Genomic DNA, 17,790 nt, shown 5'->3' on the forward strand with positions numbered 1-17,790 from the left:
TCTAGAGCCCGCAAGCCACAGCTACTGAAGCCCGCGCACCTAGAGCCTGTGCTCCGCAACAAGGGAAGCCACCGCAATGAGAAGCCTGCGCACCGCAACGAAGAGTAGCCCCCGCTAGCTGCAACTAGAGAAAGCCCGCGCAGCAACAAAGACCCAACACAGTCAAAAAAATAAAAATATAAATATAAAAATAAAAAATCATCAGAGTATAAAGATTAGCTTTCATAGTTTCAAAACAAACAGAATGAAGAAGCTCCACATACACATGCTTAGAAGGATGTCAAGCACATTTTGTTTAGTGGAAAGTAAGCTATGGGCTTCCCTGGTGGTGCAGTGGTTAAGAATCCGCCTGCCAATGCAGGGGACATGGGTTCAAGTCCTGGTCGGGGAAGATCCCACATGCTGCAAAGCAACTAAGCTCACGTGCCACAACTACTGAAGCCCGCGCGCCTAGAGCCGGTGCTCCGCAACGGGAGAAGCCACCGCAATGAGAAGCCCGCGCACCACAACGAAGAGTAGCCCCTGCTCGCCGCAACTAGAGAAAGCCTGTGTGCAGCAACGAAGACCCAACGCAGCCAAAAATAAAATAAATAAATCTTTAAAAAAAGAAAGAAAGTAAGCTATGTATGTATCAATAATATACTCCCATTTTTTTTTAAAATTTATTTATTATTTATTTATTTTTGGCTGCGTTGGGTCTTCGTTTCTGTGCGAGGGCTTTCTCCAGTTGCGGCAAGCGGGTGCCATTCTTCATCACGGTGCGTGGGCCTCTCACTATCGCGGCCTCTCTTGTTGCGGAGCACAGGCTCCAGACGCGCAGGCTCAGTAGCTGTGGCTCACGGGCCCAGTTGCTCCGCGGCATGTGGGATCTTCCCAGACCAGGACTCGAACCTGTGTCCCCTGCTTTGGCAGGCAGATTCTCAACCACTGCGCCACCAGGGAAGCCCTATACTCCCATTTTAATTTAAAAATTCAATGTGTGGAATATATGTCTGCATGAGCAAAGAAAAAATCATGGAGGAATCCACACCAAGTTGTAGTATTAAGAGGGTGGGCAAGGGAGAAGTGTTGAGTCTGTATAATTTTTTTAGTTCAAATAAGTAACGGAAAAAGTAAAGATGATCTTAACACAACTTTAAAAATGTATATTATGAATATTTCCATTTCATTAAAAATTATTTATAAATATCATTTTTGGTGTCAACCTAATAGTCCATCAAGTTTATATGCTCTAGTATACAGCCATTATCCTTTCATCTGATCTTGTACCCTATTAACAACACTGTAATTATTGTTTTTGTACCTACATTTTGGCTTGCATTCTAAAAAATTTTATTGGGATATAGTTGCTTTACAATATTGTGTTAGTTTCTACTGTACAGCAAAGTGAATCAGCTATACGTATACATATATCCCCTCTTTTTTGGAATTCTTTCTCGTTTAGGTCACCACGGCTTGCATTTTAAAATTATCATTTTAAGGATAAAGTTCTAGAAATGAAATTAAGGGTATGAGCTTTTAAAAATAGTTGGTATATACTGCAAGATCACTTCCAGAAAGGTTCTAGCCATTTACAGTAAGTCTAGATAATAATGTCACTGTGTGCCTATCTCACCAGCACCCTTGCTGACACTGAATAGTAATATTTAAAACTTTCTCTCTCTCTTTTTTTTTTTTTTGGCTAATTTGATAGTTGAAAAATATATCTTTTTTGGTTTAATTTGCATTTCTATGATCGCCTGTGAGATTGAAACATATGTGCTCCCTTCTAAACATTCTTACCTCTTTTGTGTCGATGTTTTTGTTCTGTTCCCATGATTTGAATTTCCTTCAGAGCAACTCCCCTTCCCGGCTTCCTGATCTCTGACCACGGCAGTATCACTCTCCTGACTCCCCCAGTTTCTGAACCATAGAGCCAATTTTTTTTTCCCCCTACTTCAGTCCCTGATTTCCCATCAGTCACTGCTTATGGCCATTCCTTCCCGTGGAAGTGTTTTTCTGTTTCATCTTCTTTGTTCTCATGGGAACGCCACCCTCATTAGCCAAGGCCACATACCCCTCCCCTGGATTACAGCGGAAGCTTCCTGGCAATTCTCTCTGCTACCAGTCTCTCCTACTTCGATTCTCTTCCTCCTGCAGCAGTACTGGCTCCCAAAGCAATGCTTTGCATGTGTCACTCCCTAGTCCGTTAGGCTAAGCCTGGAAGCCTCTGCCTGCCATTCTTCCCCTCAGCATCGCTTCCTGCAGCTCCCCAGCCAGAAACCTCACACCCAGGTGTTTTCCTCACTGCTTTGAGGTGGTTGCCTGCACGGCTTTCCTGGAGCTTTTCCCCCTTCCTAGATGTCCTTGCTGCAACCCTTTCCTCTAGCTCACCGCCTGTACTTCTTTTAAGGCTTGGTTCAGTACTGGTCTCCTCCATGAATTGATCCCAGACGCACTGATAATCTTTGACCTTTCACAAAGTACAATCACTTTTACAAGGTATGGAACAGTCTGGACAAGGGGGTCATGATGAGGCTCGGAAGACGTTTTAAAAGGGAAGCAAGGAGGAAAAGTTATTTTAGGGAAAGGGTGTTACATTTCATTTGGAACCAATTGAGTTTTGGGTGATGGCAGGACATCCAGATAAAGTCATCCCTTGGGCCACTGGAAATGTAGGCCCAGGATGTAGGCGAGAGGCTGGGGCTGGGGGTCATCTGCAGAGCCGACAGGGGGTGCAGTGGAATTGAGAATGTGTACAGAAACGGGGAAAAGGATCCAGGAGAGAGTCTGGGGTAGCACCTAAATGTAGATAGCAGAATAGGAGTCCAAGATGAAGAAAAGGGAAGGGTGCTCAGATGTGGAGGAGAGAATCGAAAGAAGTGACACGGGGGCAGAACCAGAGGAGGCTACCCCTTCAAGCAGTTTGGTAGATTGTAAAAGGAATGTAGTAGGATTTCAGAAAAATTGGGGAGCTAACCAGTACATGGATCCAGGGGAGAGAGCAGGTGGGGTAGGGACTCCTGCAGGACAAATGAAAGGGGAGGTGGGCAGAGCTGGAGGAAAATCTGGGGTGGGTGTGAGCCCAGGGCTACAGTTTATCTGGAAAGGTCTCCTGGAGAGAGTGGACCTGAGCAGCGGGAAGGGGCTGTGAGGTCTGGAAGAGGCAAGAAGGGAGAATGACGGCCGACTTGACAGTAAGTCTCCCGCACCAAGGCCAAAATGGGGGGAGGGCCAGGGGGTTGAGGGTGGGAACTTTATCTCAGCCCCCTTCACCCCATCCCTCCAAATATGCATTCTAAGTAAAAGCCTGTGTGTTCACTATGCAAATTTAGCTTCTAAAGCCCGTCATTGTAATGAAGCTCTGGGGCTGCTGCTGCACCCAGAAAATGGTTAGCTAAAGAGAAGAGCTCCCTCTGGGTGCTGGTTGTTAGTTCTGATGAGGAGATTGAAGGAGGCCACATGTCCGTGCCTGCAGAACTTTCCAGAGACAGTATTGCACAGTGTACCCAACAGCCTGAATCTTAATCCTGGCTCCACCACTTACTGGTGTCAAAATTCAAAAGGTAGAAAAGGGCATAAAGTGAAAAGCCCTCCCACACCTGTCTCATGGGGATGCACTTCCTCTCCCTAGGGACTATCAAGGCGACCATTTCCTTACGTTCACCTCTAGAAATATTTGTTCATATACAAGGCAGGATAGATAGAGAGACAGATAGATAGATGGATGGATAGATAGATAGATAGATAGATAGATAGATAGATAGATGTTAAATAACTTTCCCCCTCCTTTTCAAACAATGGTAGCCTGCTTAATATCTTGCTTTATTCAGTTAATGATGTTTCTTAGATCCATCTCAGAATAGAAAGAGCCTTCTCATTCTTCTCTTATAGCATTCCACTGAATGGGTGAACTCTAATTTATTTAACCTCTCCTTTCTTGGTGAACATTTAGTTCTGTATGTGCATTTGTAATTCTGGTAGATATTACAAATGACCTTCCAGGGGAAGGGATAAATTGGGAAATTAAGACTAACATTACACACTACTATATATAAAATAGATAACTAATAAGGACCTACTGTATAGCACAGGGAACTCTTCTCAATACTCTGTAATGACCTATATGGAATAAGAATTTTAAAAAGAGTGGATGTATGTATATGTAGAACTGATTCACTTTGCTGTACTGCAGAAACTAACACGACATTTTAAATCAACTATATTCCAATAAAAATTTTAAAAACCAAAACCAAAACAAAACAAATTACCTTCCAAAGAAATTGTACTGGTTTATGTTTCTGCCAATAATGTGTAAGCAAGAGTTTGGGCAACTACTTAATTTCTCTGAGCATCAGTTTCCTTATTTGCAAGATAAGCAAAACCGTACCTATTTCTCAGAACTGTTGTGAAGATTACTTGAGATGATGCATGTAAAGTGTTTGGAGGACACTTTACAGGAGTAGGTGCTCCTAAATGAGGATAAGATTTTATATTTTGGGTTAGTGAGATGTTGTCCTGGCCTGGTAAAAGGATGTGTTGGGACCTCCTCGCCAGTCTGGGCTTCTCGGATTAGGACCCGAGGCAGATTCTGCTGGAAATGAGCAACTCAGATCAGCAGAGTTGTGGGCACCGCCCTTGCCAGTGGGTGCCATGTCTCCAGGGTACCCCAACGTCCTCAATACGGTGGCGTTCTACTCCCAGGTCCCTCCAACCTGAACTCTCGAGTCGAATCAAAAAGAAACCTGTGGGACCAAGGATACTTTCCTCTGGTCATCAAGGATCTTGAAGTATCTGACTCGGGGACTTACATCTGCGAAGTGGAGGACAAGAGGATCGAGGTGGAATTGCAAGTGTTCAGATGTGAGTGGGGCAGCCTGGGATGAGGACACCCCTCCAGCCAATCTCCCTTCCTCCTTGGCTCCCATCCCTGTACCCAAACCAGGGCCTGAGCTGGTGGCATTTCAACAGTCCAGAGACTGATCAGACAGGCCGCCGCGTCTCCTCAACCCCTCCTCAGGCCTCGGGTCAGGCAGGGGGAGTCGAAGAGACCTAGGGGTGGGGGTGAAGGGGATGGAAAGGCAGGAGACAGAGGGAGGACCGAGAGAGACAAGGAGGGAGGACTGAGAGAGGCAAGGAGAGGGGGAGGGGAGAGGGAAACGCTGCCTTGGGCTGGGGATGGGCAGAAGGGAGATGTTGGGATGGGGGTAACGGAGAGACACCCTTGGTCTCCTGGCTTCTTCCCTTCTCCTTGGAGATGGTGCTTGTGTGTGACACAACTGGCCTGCTTCCCCCACAGTGACTGCCAGCTCGGACACCCACTTGATGCTGGGACAGAGCCTGACCATGACCTTGGAAGGCCCCTCTGGTAGTAACCCTTCAGTGCAATGGAAAGGTCCAGGGAATAAAAGGAAGAATGAGGCCAAGAGTCTGTCACTGCCCCAGGTGGGGTTGCAGGACAGTGGCACCTGGACATGTACCGTCTCCCAGGACCAGCAGACGCTGGTGTTCAGCAAACACATCCTGGTGCTGGGTAAGAGGCGCGCCCCTCCCCCGCAGGCCCCCCCTGCCTGACAGACGCTCCCTCTGCTCTCGCTGCCGCTTCGCTTCTGGGTCTGGTGTGGGGTGCGGGTGGAAGGAGGCCAGCGCCAGGGCCCCCTGCAGCAGAAGTCTGCCCTGGGGGGACATACTGGGCCCTCTCTCCCTCAAGATGCTGATTTACAGCCATGCCTCAGGGTAGTGGACATGGGGGAAGGAAGGGACAGGGGATGTGAGGATGTGAGGGACCCCAGAGACCCAGGAGGAAGCCCCAAAGGAGGGCTGTCAAGGGCGTCTATGTTCTCCATTGCCTCAGCTCCCCCCTCCCACCAAGTTGGCAAAGCCACTCATTCAGGGACACTCACAGCAGCAAGCCAGCCCTGATGAAATTTGACGTTGCAAATTTGATGCCTCCTGAGCTAGGCATCAGGACGGAAAAAAAAGAGCCCAGAAGGCAGGCACTACCCCAGATCCTGTCCTCCAGGTGCTTATGGGACACACGGTAGGGTAGTGTGGTGGTGAAGTGTGTGGACTCTGGTTGAAATCCTGGCTCTGGCTTAACCGTGTGGCCTTAGGCAAGTTACTGAACCTCTCTGTGCCTTGGTTTCCGCATCTGTAAAACAGGGATGGTCTAGCCTACCTTGTCGTGTTATGGGGAGAAGTAATGTACGGAATGCACTTAGAACAGCGCCTGGCACATAGTCAGCCAGTATCTGCTCTTATCTTGTGAAGGGTGATAACTTATGTACCCAAGTGGTACAGGCCAAATGGCCTCCGTGCTCCAGGATCTTGAGGAGGGAGAGGCCCCTTGTGGCTGGGCTGTTCTAGGAGGGCTTCTAGGGAGAGGGGGTGCTGCCGTGGGACCTCCCTGGGGTGCAGAGCTGAGAGAGGAGAGGAGAGGTAGATGGGAATTTAAGCGCCCGAATGGCAGCCTAGGTGTTTGGACTCACCTGGTCTCCTCCCGTCTCCCCCCACCACGTGCCTACCCGCCGCGTGCCTGCGTATGGACCCAGGTTCTCTCCCGTCCCCCTCCAGCCTTCCAGGAGGTCTCCAGCACAGTCTATGCAAAGGAGGGGGAGCAGATGAACTTTTCCTTCCCACTCACATTCGAAGATGAAAATCTGAGCGGGGAGCTGTGTTGGCTGCAGGCAAAGGGGAATTCCTCCCCCCAGTCCTGGATCACCTTCACCTTGAAGAACAGGAAGGTGACTGTGGAAAAGGCTCGCAAGGACCTCAAGCTGCTCATGAGCGACAAGCTCCCGCTCCACCTCACTCTGCCCCGGGCTTTGCCGCAGTACGCAGGTTCTGGAAACCTGACCCTGGATCTCACCAAGGGGAAGTTGTATCAGGAAGTGAACCTCGTGGTCATGAGAGGTGAGGGGCTAGGCTGAGAAGGCGAGGGCGGGGCGGGGGTGGAGGGACCTGGCCCTGGGACCCTCCAATGCAGGACAGGCCCCCAAAGGGATGCCTAGGCCCTGGCTGCCTGATAGAGCCAGTCAAGGGCCCTCTGGTTTGGGGGCTGGTTTTGAACTGAGGTTGCAATCCTCTGTCCTTCCCTGACATCCAAGAGCCGGCCTCCACTAGGATTCCCAAGGGGCCTCCCTGAGAACCAGGCTCTAGTTCTGCCTCTGCCCGACCCTCTGTGACCCCAACTAAGCCCCTCCCCTCTGTGGGTTGGCTTTCTCCTAAGAAGGATAACAGTATGACAGTGATGGTGACAATGTCAGGTGCCACATTGAGTTCTCCCTATCCTTATCTCCTTAATCATCATAACAACTTCACAAATAATAATGGCTAATATTTGATGCTTCGTACATGCCAGGCCCCATTCAAGCGCTCTACATGTATTTCTCCATTTAATTTTTGTCTGGGGCTCAAGTGGGTAAGTAACTTGTTCAGGGACTCACAGATAGTAAGCAGTGGGGCTGGGGTTCAAATCTAAGACTGTTGGACCTCAAAAGCTCTGTTTCCTCCATTATAACTGCATGAAAATGTGCTCTGAGAGGCTAAAAGAGGAATGCCAATGTAAAGTATCATTTTCATTGTCCTACGAATCCCCTTAGAGCATGGAGGCGCTGGGAACCCAGAGGTCCAGGCTTCCAGTCTCAGGCTCTTGTCCCTCTGCAGTGACTAAGTCCCAAAACAGTTTGACCTGTGAGGTGCTGGGACCCACCTCCCCCAGGCTGACACTGAGCTTGAAGATGGAGAACCAGAGTACGAGGGTCTCAAATCAGCAGAAGCTGGTGACGGTGCTGGGCCCTGAAGCAGGGATGTGGCAGTGTCTACTGAGCGACAAGGGCAAAGTCCTGCTGGAATCCAAGGTCAAGAGTGAGTGAGAGTCCAGATTCCGTGGCCTAACCCCGAGCCCCTCCCTCCTCCACTGCGGGACCCTCCCAAGGCTGGTGGAGACCACCCAGCCTCCCAACTGCTCTGAGATGGGTGGGTTATAGGTATGGTGCCTGGACACAGGGGTGATGAGGTGAGGTGGGGGTGGTCCTGGGCTCTTGTAGTCCTGCAAGCTCCCATCTCCCTAAGGTCTACAGCCCAGGAGTGGGGCCCACCTGACCAAGAGCCCCCTCCCTGGCTCCTCTTCAAACCCAGACAGACACACACACACATACACACATTCATGCGCACGGCACATGGCGTAGACCACCGCTTCTAGCTCCCCAGGGTACAGTGCAGTGTCTAAACCTTAAAACCCCTTCCGCAGCCTTTCCCTTCCGGCCCTGGGGGCCCCTGGGGGCCCCGTGCACCCTGCCCCGCTCTCCCAGCCCAAGGACCAGACCCAAGTGTGGCAGGGCAACGAGGCCCTCCCTCCTCGGGCCGCCCCCCCCCCCCCCCGCCGCGTGCCCTGTGCCTGACTGAGCGGGCAGGGAGCTGAGCACAGCTCTTTCTCTTGCAGTCTTGCCCCCAGTGCTCACCCACGCCTGGCCGAAGCTTCTGGCTGTGGTGCTGGGGGGGATCACCAGCCTTCTGCTTCTCGTTGGATTTTGCATCTTCTCTGTTAAATGCTGGCACCGCAGGGTGAGTGAGCCTCCCCAGACCCCCTCGTTCCCCCGCAGGGCACTCGAGCACCTGAGGCCTGTAGGCAGCAAGGATGTCCTGCATCTGTGACCTGCTTCTGCTCTGGCTCCCTCTGCCCACCGCTCGGCTGCCTCGCTGCCAGCTGGGCCCCGTCCCAGATCCCACGCGGAGGGAGAGACAGGAAGACGCAGAGTTAATTCTGGGACAGATGGCCTCAGCCACAGGCACTGCCTCGCCCCTCCCACGCCCCCCTCCGAGGGGCAGCTCCCGTTCAGAGGCCTGGGACCCTCACGACTCCTCTCTTTCTCCCTGGACAGCGCCAGGCAGAGCGGATGTCTCAGATCAAGACACTCCTCAGCGAGAAGAAGACGTGCCACTGCTCGCAGTAACTAGGGGGCCGAGAGGGAAGGGAGGGGAGGAAGAGAGGGAAGGGAGGGGAGGAAGAGAGGGAAGGGAGGGGAGGAAGAGAGGGAAGGGAGGGGAGGAAGAGAGGAGGAGATGGGGGCTAGAGGGAGGTGGTGGCGAGGAGAGAAGCGGGCAGGGATGGCCCAGGAGGTGGAGGACGGCGAGGTGAGGGGCACGGGGCCTGCGATGTGTCCGGAGGCCATCACTGAGCTGGAAGAGAAAAGCAGGGTCTGGGAGCCACGGAGGGCCTGGAAAGCAAGGGGTTGGGGAGGAACAGACGTGCTCCTCGTATTCTTCGTCCCTCCAGCCGGCTCCAGAAGACGTGTAATCTCACCTGAGGCCCCAGCCAGGAGGAGCTTCCCACCTGCAGCCTCCCCAGCTGGCTCGCCCTGCGTCTCCTGTTGGTCTCCTGGGCCTGCGGACCAGATGAACATAGCCGGCATAGCGCCTCTGTCTGTTTCCTGCCCTCCCCGTCCAGTGGGCCTTGGGTCCGCTCTTCCAGAGGCTCACTCACGCCCTCTTCCCCGTTTCCTTTTCACTCAAACCCTAGCCCTTCTTTGACGATTTCTTCTCGACCCTCTCCCTCACTGCTCACTTGGATCTCAGGGGAGCACGTGGGACCAGCCCTGCCTGGCCTGGAGAGTGAGGCTGGGTGTCTGAAGCACGAAGTACAGGGCTGTCACTGTACGAGAGAGGACCCTGGGACCAGAGAAGGCAGGGACTAGTCCAAGATCACACAGCCAGTCAAGGACGGATCCAGATCCAAAGGCTCCTGACTGCCGGCCTGTGCTGCTTCATTCTGCCTGCGTCTTACCCTGTGTTAGCAGAACCACAGACTTACATCCTGACCTGAGCACAGACCAGCACCCTGGGCACACTCGTGCGCAGATACAGTTCCTTACCACCCAAGCAGCGTGGCGCTGTCTACAAATCAGTTTCACATCCTTTGTCTATTTGAACCTCATGAAAATCCCACAAGACTGGTAGTGACAGGACCAAGATTATCATCTCCAGTTTATAGACCAGAAATGGAATGCAGAGAGGTCAGATGATTGCCGAGGTTCACACGGCTAGTACGTGGACGAGCCCAGGTCTCTTGACCTCTAGGTCCACTGCTATCTCTTGGACACAGGGACAAATACCACACAGATCTCTGCAGTTGGCTGGTCATAGATGCCCGGTATGTACCTTGGATTCCCTTCACCGCAGGGAGGTTGCCTCAGAGAGTTCAGGGCCTCCCTGCCTAGGATCCCTCCTTCGTCACCTGCTGGCAGCAGAATCCTGTTACCAGAGGACAAAACCTGCAGTTCTCCTAATCAGGGCACAGGCTGCGAGCACAGGCCCTGTGGGAGAGTGTCCAGTGACCCGCCACTCACCCTATCAGAACCTTCTAGAAGGTGAGCTTTGCCAGGGGGACAGGGTGGGGAGCTGGCCAGAGAGTGAACCCTCTGAGGGTACCTCTGGGCCTCAGAGATACCCCCTGGGCCTCAGTCTCCCTGCCCCATACCCCCCTTCATCCCTCCCCCAAATGATTCAGGGGACAAGAAAATTGGGTTTACAAGTTTTCTTCTTCCTCCTCTTCTTGATCCATTTCTCTCAGGATCCCCAGCCTCCTCTGCCTCTCTCTCCTCCCTTCCCTTTCTCACCACCTCCCGCAGTCCCTACCCTTTTCCCTTTTTCCTTTCCTTCCAGCTTGCCTCTTCCAGGAAGAACACCCGGTTGTCTCCAGGGCTCCCCATGGCTTGCTTTGTATTCCTGCCCACTCCCCACCCCTGCCTCCCTGATCTGACAGAAAAATCCAAGAGACTGACTTTAAGGAAGATGCTCTCCTTCATTTGTGTGTGTGTGTGTGTGTGTGTGTGTGTGTGTGTGAGAGAGAGAGAGAGAGAGAGAGAGAGAGATGACTCTTTTCTGGGGACCTGGAATCTTCTGATCTGTGGGGTCAGACCCAGAGGAGAGGTTGCCAGGCTTGCCCCAGGAAGGAGACGAAGTTTCCCTGGGGAGGGAAAAATCCTCTGGAGGCCGATTACCCACCTCCCCACCCCGGAGGGCCCTGAGTGTGCGGGTGTGTGATACACTGAAGGGGAGAGACTGCAGCAGGGGCTGTGTGTGCCCTGCTCGTGAAAACCTGTGATGTGTGCGGGAGAATTGTGTGTCGCCCACGCAAGTGTGAATCTGTGCTCCAGGAGGGGGAAGCGGTGTGTATTGGTGGGGTGCTTTCTTTCAGCCTGTGTACCCCACATCCCGCAAGCGGCCCCAGCGTCCTCACCAGCGCCCCTCACTCGGCAGCCTCCAGCACATGCCCGCGTGAGGTTCCCCCCGGGCACAGCCCTTACAGATACACACAGTGACACTCGGTGACACACGTGTCCAACTCCCCGAGCAACACCAGCTGCCTCATCGAGCTTGAGTTCGTGTTGAAAACCGGGTGGGGTGGGGGCAGGACACGATCCAGTTCTCCAATGAAGCCGGTTCCCCGCCGTCCTCCTCGCCCCCTCCCTCCTGGCGCCTTCTTCGCCCCTCCCCCTCCAAGTCCCCACCGTCCGGTCCCCCGCCCCGCGCTCGCCCCCGCCCCTCAAGGCTCGCCTCCGTCCCGACCCGGGGCTGCGGCGGCAGGACCCCGGGAGAGAGGGGCTCGGAGGGACGTAGGGGGCCGAACGGAGAGGCTGGGACGGGCGGGAGGAGGGAGGCCCGGAGGGAGGAGGGAGGAGGGAGGAGGGCGGCGAGCTGGAGCCGGCAGGCGGCGGGAGCCGGGGAGAGCCGCGTCGGGAGTGCTGTCTCCATGGCAGTGCTGGGCGCAGCCCGAGGTAAGGCGACCCCGGCCCTGTCCCCCGTGGTCCCCTCCCCTCTCCCCCCCGCCGCCTCCTCTCCCCTCGGGCCGGCCCCTCCTCCCCAGCCACCTGCTGTTTCTGCCCTGGAGACCGCGGTGGGTGGCAGGCAGGAGGGAGGAGCCGCCTGACCTTACCCCTTCACCCCGAAGGGCAGGGCGAGGGACCCCTTTCTGCCCTGGAGTCCCCCGGACCCCCTCCCACCTTCCTCTGATCTCTCTCCGTCCTTCGCCTCCTCTCTCTGTCCTTCACATCCTTCCTGCCTCCCTCCCTCCCCGAGTCCCCAGCTCTTTCTTCCTGAGCCCACCCTCTGGGCCTGGGTGGGTGTGGATGGGAAGGGGTCCAAGGCTGGAGGGGAGGTGGGGGGCACTCCTGACCAATTCCCTCCATCTCCCTCTAGCTGGCCATTGCCATGGCAACTAGGGTGTACTGGGCTCCGAGGGAAGACAAAGGTGGGGGATGGACTAGGACCTCTTGCGGAGGGCAAGGGTCTAAGGGTCTGCTACAGGCAACAGACCCTACCACTGATGTGCCCCATTTTTACCTCGCTTACCCCAAAACCATTATGCCGATCCTTCCTGCCTCCACTCTCTTCAGGCTCTCACTCGAGTTCCTCTGAACCCCTCCCCAGGGCTCAATGAAGCTCAGAGTCACCAAATCCAGAACATCTTCCTTCCCATCAGAGGGAAACTGAGGCTCAGGGTAGGGGAGGAAAGAGTGGGGGTCTATGAGGTGGAGGGAGTCCGAACCTTATTGAACACTGGGCTTTTCTTCTCAGCCTCCCTATTCCCTGCTCCCTCCCTCCATCCCCCCCTCACCTCCCCCCAAAGCCTCCTCTCCAGGGGTCTCTTGGCTTTTCCTTCTATTTTCAAATACTATCACTTTGCCCCCTCTTTCCTTCTCTTCTGTTCAAACTCTCCTTTTTCCCCCTAGTTCCCCCTCTTTCCTTTTCTGGATGCTTCTGATGTCAGTGGTTCCCCTGCCTTCGGGTTCCCTGCCACCCCCCACCCCACCCCACCCCCGCCTCGGTCCCAGCTTCCTTTCTCCCATCTTCCCAGATACCCGGTGAGTGGGCGGGTGATCATGCAGGCTTGGGGAGATGGAACTGAGCACCTGGACCCCTGGACCCAGGAGCCTGGAAGGTTGGGGAATGGCTGTAATACCATATCCCAGTTTCCAGTGAGCCCTCAAGAAGAAACAAGTCTTGCCTCTGCCATGGTAGCTCTGAGGAGAGATTCAGGGATGTGAAGATAGCGGTTGAGGAGTGCTGAGCAGGGGACAGAAAGAGGGACCCGGGGGCGCCAGAAGCAGGAAAAATGGCTGACGAAGGATGGGAGACAGGAGGTCAGAATACCTTCTTTCCTGGAGGTCTGGAAAGCAGGGCTCTCATCTGTGTGGGGTGTTTGACCATCTGCTTTAAGGCAGGAGAATGTTCCGAATGACCCCATGACCCCTAGTAACCAGTCATTTCTATCATTTCAAGAGAAGGGAGCCTTGGGTGCCAGCTGGAGACCAGCCTAGACCCAACCTTTGCTCCGCCCCTTCCACACCTCATCTCTCCCTTGCAGTGTGCCCAGGCGGCTGAGCCCCGCCCCCATGCCCCTTGAGACATCCAGAAGACCCCTGACTGGCCAAGCACCAGAGGCAGAAGACAGCTGGAAGTCCTGACATGGGGACCAGGGCTTCCCAGCCAGCCTCCTAGTTGGGAAAGCGGTCAGCTTGCCTCCCCCATCAACTACAGGGATACTTCTGGAAGGGTCCCACCCAGCATGGAGGCGGAGGACCACCTCTGCTGACCCTCAGTCCCCTCCCCTGTCCTCCACACCTGACCTTAGCTGGGTCAGTCGTGCAATGCTGAGCGCTAGGGTAGGCCTAGGGGCGGCCTGCCTCACTCCAGGGCAAGGACTGTGGGCATCATGGGGGTGTGTGTGAGTGGGGCTCCTGGGTGAGACCTAGCCCCCACCCCCAAGAGTTCAAGGGGGGTGGGGGGACCGACGAAGGATGGCTCGGGGTGGGCCGGGGGCAGAGGAGGCCTCCCTCCGCTCAAACGCCTTGTCCTGGCTGGCCTGCGGGCTCCTGGCCCTGCTGGCCAACGCCTGGATCATCCTCAGCATCTCGGCCAAGCAGCAGAAGCACAAGCCGCTGGAGCTGCTGCTCTGCTTCCTGGCAGGCACGCACATCCTCATGGCGGCCGTGCCCCTCACCACCTTCGCTGTGGTGCAGCTCCGGCGCCAGGCCTCCTCCGACTATGACTGGAACGAGAGCATCTGCAAGGTCTTTGTGTCCACCTACTACACGCTGGCCCTGGCCACCTGCTTCACCGTCGCCTCGCTCTCCTACCACCGCATGTGGATGGTGCGTTGGCCCGTCAACTACCGCCTCAGCAACGCCAAGAAGCAGGCGCTGCACGCGGTCGTGGGCATCTGGATGGTCAGCTTCATCCTCTCCACACTGCCCTCCATTGGCTGGCACAACAACGGCGAGCGCTACTACGCCCGCGGCTGCCAGTTCATAGTCTCCAAGATCGGCCTCGGCTTTGGCGTCTGCTTCAGCCTCTTGCTACTTGGGGGCATTGTCATGGGGCTGGTCTGTGTGGCCATCACCTTCTACCAGACGCTGTGGGCCCGGCCCCGGAGGGCTCAACAGGCCCGGAGAGCGGGGGCTGGGGGCGGGGCCAAGGGGGGTGGGCCAGGGGGGTTGGGCACCCGGCCAGCCTTTGAGGTGCCGGCCATTGTGGTGGAAGATGCCCGAGGGAAGCGGCGGTCCTCGCTGGATGGGTCCGAGTCGGCCAAGACATCCCTGCAGGTCACCAACTTGGTCAGCGCCATCGTCTTTCTCTATGACTCACTCACAGGGGTGCCCATCTTGGTGAGATTGGGGCTCCCCCCCACCTGCTGTCTCCAATATCCAGACCCCAGCATGATCACCTGACCTCTAACTCCATCATCCATCTTCCTCTCCTCTACCCAGCCCCACTTGTGAACCCCCATCTCCATCATCCATCTCCTAGTTCCCATTAGCCCAGCTCCGTAGCCTGTTCTCCAGTGACCAGTACTCAACTCCATCATCCATCCTTCCGTCCCACTCCCTGTCCTCTGGCTCCATCATCTATCCTGCAGCTCCACTATTCAGCCCCCCAGACCTATCACCCAGCTGCCAAGCTCCACACTCCACTCCCGAACTCCCTCTGGATACAACAGAGTCTTGAGCACCCCTGGGTGGCAACCCCAGAGAGCTCACCACCCCCCCCCCCAGCTTTCTGTATCCCCATCTAGTCCCTATTTCTGTCTGTCTTCAAGTTTACTGTACAGTGTCTGCTCCTCTCCCTCTGGACCCCTGGGCTTTCTCTCCAGTACTCTCTCCTGATCTTCCTCTGAGTCAATCCCTTCCCCTCTGTTCAACCTTCTTCACCTCCAACTTTGCCTCTGTGCTGACCCTATGTGATCCGGACCATCCGCTCCTGACTTCTTGCCCTCCCCGCCCCCGGCTGCACTAAGATGTCGGATCTGGGGTCGAGTGGGCCCCCTCGGCTCTGGGCCCTGACCCGGGGCCACTCTCCATCCTCCTGCCAGGTGGTGAGCTTCTTCTCCCTGAAGTCGGACTCGGCTCCCCCCTGGATGGTGCTGGCTGTGCTGTGGTGCTCCATGGCACAGACGCTGCTGCTGCCTTCCTTCATCTGGTCCTGCGAGCGCTACCGCGCCGACGTGCGCACGGTGTGGGAGCAGTGCGTGGCTATCATGTCCGAGGAGGATGGCGACGACGGTCAGAGGAGGGACTGGGCTTTCGCTTTCCTAGGCGTCGGCTCCCTTTCCTGCCCTTTTCTACCAGCCCTTTTCCTTGTGGGGACGGGCTGCCCTGGAGTGCCCCCTGCTGGACAGAACCTGCAGTGCCCCTGGGTTGACTCGTGGCTCCCCTCTCCCCAATCATCACCCCGATGCACACCCACTGCTTCCTCCTCTCGGTGTCTGTTCCCCCTCGAAGGCCACGCTAGCCAGCTCTGCCTCCGCCGAGCCTAAGAAACAGTCCAGAGAACTAACACAACCATAAAGGAAGGCTGTGGAACCAAGGGAAAGCTAAGCTTCCTGAGAGAGACTCCCCAGCTACAGGGACAGCTCCTGGCGTGGGATTGGGGGGCCAGGGGTAACTGTTTCAGATAAGTGTGTCTATATGTATGAATCGCTAGGGATTCAGCACTGAATGCAACAGACGTTGGCCACTCTTGTCTTCCTCTTGGAGCTTACAGACTAATGGAAACAGGATTCTCTGGGGAGCTTATAAGGGCGTGGGAGCTTTTGAAGGGGGTGGGGAAGTGGGCATTCCCTGCCTGTAACCACCCTGCCCCTTTTTTCTCCTAGATGGGGGCTGCGATGACTATGCAGATGGCCGAGTGTGCAAAGTTCGCTTTGATGCCAACGGGGCCGCGGGACCAGGGGGCAGGGACCCTACCCAAGTGAAGCTGCTTCCTGGAAGGCACATGCTCTTTCCCCCTCTTGAGAGGGTCCACTACTTACAGGTATGGGACTAGGTAGTACACCTCCTATTCTGGGTATCCCCTCACTACTTTCCTCCAGTCCCTGTTATCCATCCCGACCCCCTATTCCCTAGCCCCAGCCTGCAGGGCACATGAGGAATAGGTGAAAGGAAGGCATGGCAAGGGAGGCTCCCCTTCAGACCGCTCAGAACCAGGTTTGCCCATCAGAGGATGTTTTGCAGAAGTGTAAGGGGTGGAGCCATCTTGCAGAGTCCCCACTTTGGTTCCTGCCTCTACCCCCTTTGTCCCGGCAGCACCCCTGGGTCTACTTGCTCCTCTCCCCAGGTCCCTCTGTCCCGCCGCCTGTCCCACGATGAGACCAACATCTTCTCTACTCCTCGGGCACCTGGCTCCTTCCTGCACAAGTGGTCATCCTCTGATGACATCCGGGTCCTCCCAGCCCAGAGCCGGGCCCTAGGGGGCCCTCCTGAGTACCTGGGACAAAGACAAAGGCTGGAGGATGAGGAGGAGGAGGAGGAGGCTGAAGGTGGGGGGCTGGCCAGCCTTCGCCAATTCCTGGAGGGCGGGGTTCTGGGGTCAGGTGGGGGACCCCCACGGGGTCCAGGCTTCTTCCGAGAGGAGATCACCACCTTCATTGACGAGACACCTTTGCCTTCTCCGACGGCCTCGCCAGGGCCCTCTCCTCGCCGGCCCAGGCCGCTGGGAGTCTCACCCCGCCGACTCTCCCTTGGGTCCCCTGATAGCAGAGTCGTTGGACTTCCTTTGGGGCTAAGTGCAGGGCGACGCTGCTCCCTGACAGGAGGTGAGGGGAGTGCAAGAGCTTGGGGAGGATCTTGGGACCCAGGTAACCCCATCTTCCCCCAGCTGACCCTGTGAGCCCAAGTGAGCCTGGTGGACTTGGGTGGGGGAGGGGACCTGGGTGGGTAACACCTCGTCTGTCCCTGAGCCTGAGGCAGCTGCCTCCAGACTCTGGGGAGATGGAACCCCTGCTGTCTCTCATCCAAGTGACCAGATGCCTGACTCACCTTCCATCATCCCTAGCAAAATGTATTAAAGTCTGAAGTGTCACCATGGAAACCTCTGTGTCCAGTGTGCTGTGGTGGCAAAGGGGATGGTCAGAGGCTTGGCGGGTGGAATGGCTCATAGAAGACAAACTAGAGCAGGCACACTGGACAGAGGCACAGAAATATGCACGGAGAAAGACAAACATGCAGACATTCACAGAGACGGCCTTATGAGAGCACCTAGGGCTTGGCTGGGCTGGGCTGGGCGGGAGGGGGGTGTGGAGGGCGGAGGACATAGGGAGACACTTGAGTTTGCTGGTTTGGGGTTTGAAGGATCTTCGTTGAGATCTGTGGAGGTGGTTTTAGAGGATGTCTCTATCTCCCGTGCCTCAGCGCTCCTCCTTTTCCCAAATCTGAATGAGTGCACTTTCTGGGCAGGAAAGGGTTTGAGCAGACTTGGTGTCACAGACCTGGAGTTTACCCCCCTCCCTGCTGCGTTCGAAAGTTCTTTGTCCAA

General features: G+C 55.4%; 2 protein-coding genes across 4 annotated transcripts in view; both read left to right on the forward strand.

Annotated features, from left to right (window-relative positions):
- The window catches only part of CD4 (CD4 molecule), a 37,282-nt gene extending 25,874 nt beyond the window's left edge, over positions 1–11,408 (forward strand). Inside the window, exons 4-10 of the mRNA XM_082349819.1 lie at positions 4,684–4,842; positions 5,279–5,512; positions 6,553–6,891; positions 7,645–7,845; positions 8,423–8,544; positions 8,862–8,929; positions 9,257–11,408. Coding sequence (XP_082205945.1) covers positions 4,684–4,842; positions 5,279–5,512; positions 6,553–6,891; positions 7,645–7,845; positions 8,423–8,544; positions 8,862–8,929; positions 9,257–9,287 — 1,154 coding nt within the window. The 3' untranslated portion in view covers positions 9,288–11,408. The remainder of the gene's footprint in view (positions 1–4,683; positions 4,843–5,278; positions 5,513–6,552; positions 6,892–7,644; positions 7,846–8,422; positions 8,545–8,861; positions 8,930–9,256) is intronic.
- Positions 11,409–11,610: 202 nt separating this feature from the next.
- GPR162 (G protein-coupled receptor 162) lies at positions 11,611–17,346 on the forward strand. 3 transcript variants are annotated; one of them, XM_082349205.1, is made up of 6 exons: positions 11,615–11,756; positions 13,346–13,490; positions 13,948–14,645; positions 15,350–15,539; positions 16,133–16,290; positions 16,594–17,346. In XM_082349205.1, exons 3-6 carry the CDS (start codon positions 13,962–13,964, stop codon positions 17,143–17,145), a joined length of 1,584 nt encoding a protein of 527 aa, XP_082205331.1. In that variant the 5' UTR covers positions 11,615–11,756; positions 13,346–13,490; positions 13,948–13,961; the 3' UTR covers positions 17,146–17,346. The 3 variants fall into 3 exon arrangements, with proteins under 3 accessions (XP_082205329.1, XP_082205330.1, XP_082205331.1); XM_082349203.1 differs by having other exon boundaries at positions 11,611–11,756; positions 13,346–14,645; XM_082349204.1 differs by lacking the exon at positions 13,346–13,490 and having other exon boundaries at positions 11,613–11,756.
- Positions 17,347–17,790: the final 444 nt, after the last annotated feature.

The sequence above is a fragment of the Balaenoptera borealis genome (assembly GCF_965194805.1).
Source record: "Balaenoptera borealis genome assembly, chromosome: 13".
In the NCBI taxonomy this organism is placed as follows: domain Eukaryota; kingdom Metazoa; phylum Chordata; class Mammalia; order Artiodactyla; family Balaenopteridae; genus Balaenoptera; species Balaenoptera borealis.

What these genes read in the sequence shown, in the direction of transcription:
- GPR162 (XM_082349203.1), top strand. Translation starts at nt 13,779, where the DNA reads ATGGCTCGGGGTGGGCCGGGGGCAGAGGAGGCCTCCCTCCGCTCAAAC. An exon ending in CGAGGAGGATGGCGACGACG is followed by an intron (nt 15,540 to 16,132) that starts GTCAGAGGAGGG and finishes TTTTTCTCCTAG; the next exon opens with ATGGGGGCTGCGATGACTAT. An exon ending in AGAGGGTCCACTACTTACAG is followed by an intron (nt 16,291 to 16,593) that starts GTATGGGACTAG and finishes TCCTCTCCCCAG; the next exon opens with GTCCCTCTGTCCCGCCGCCT.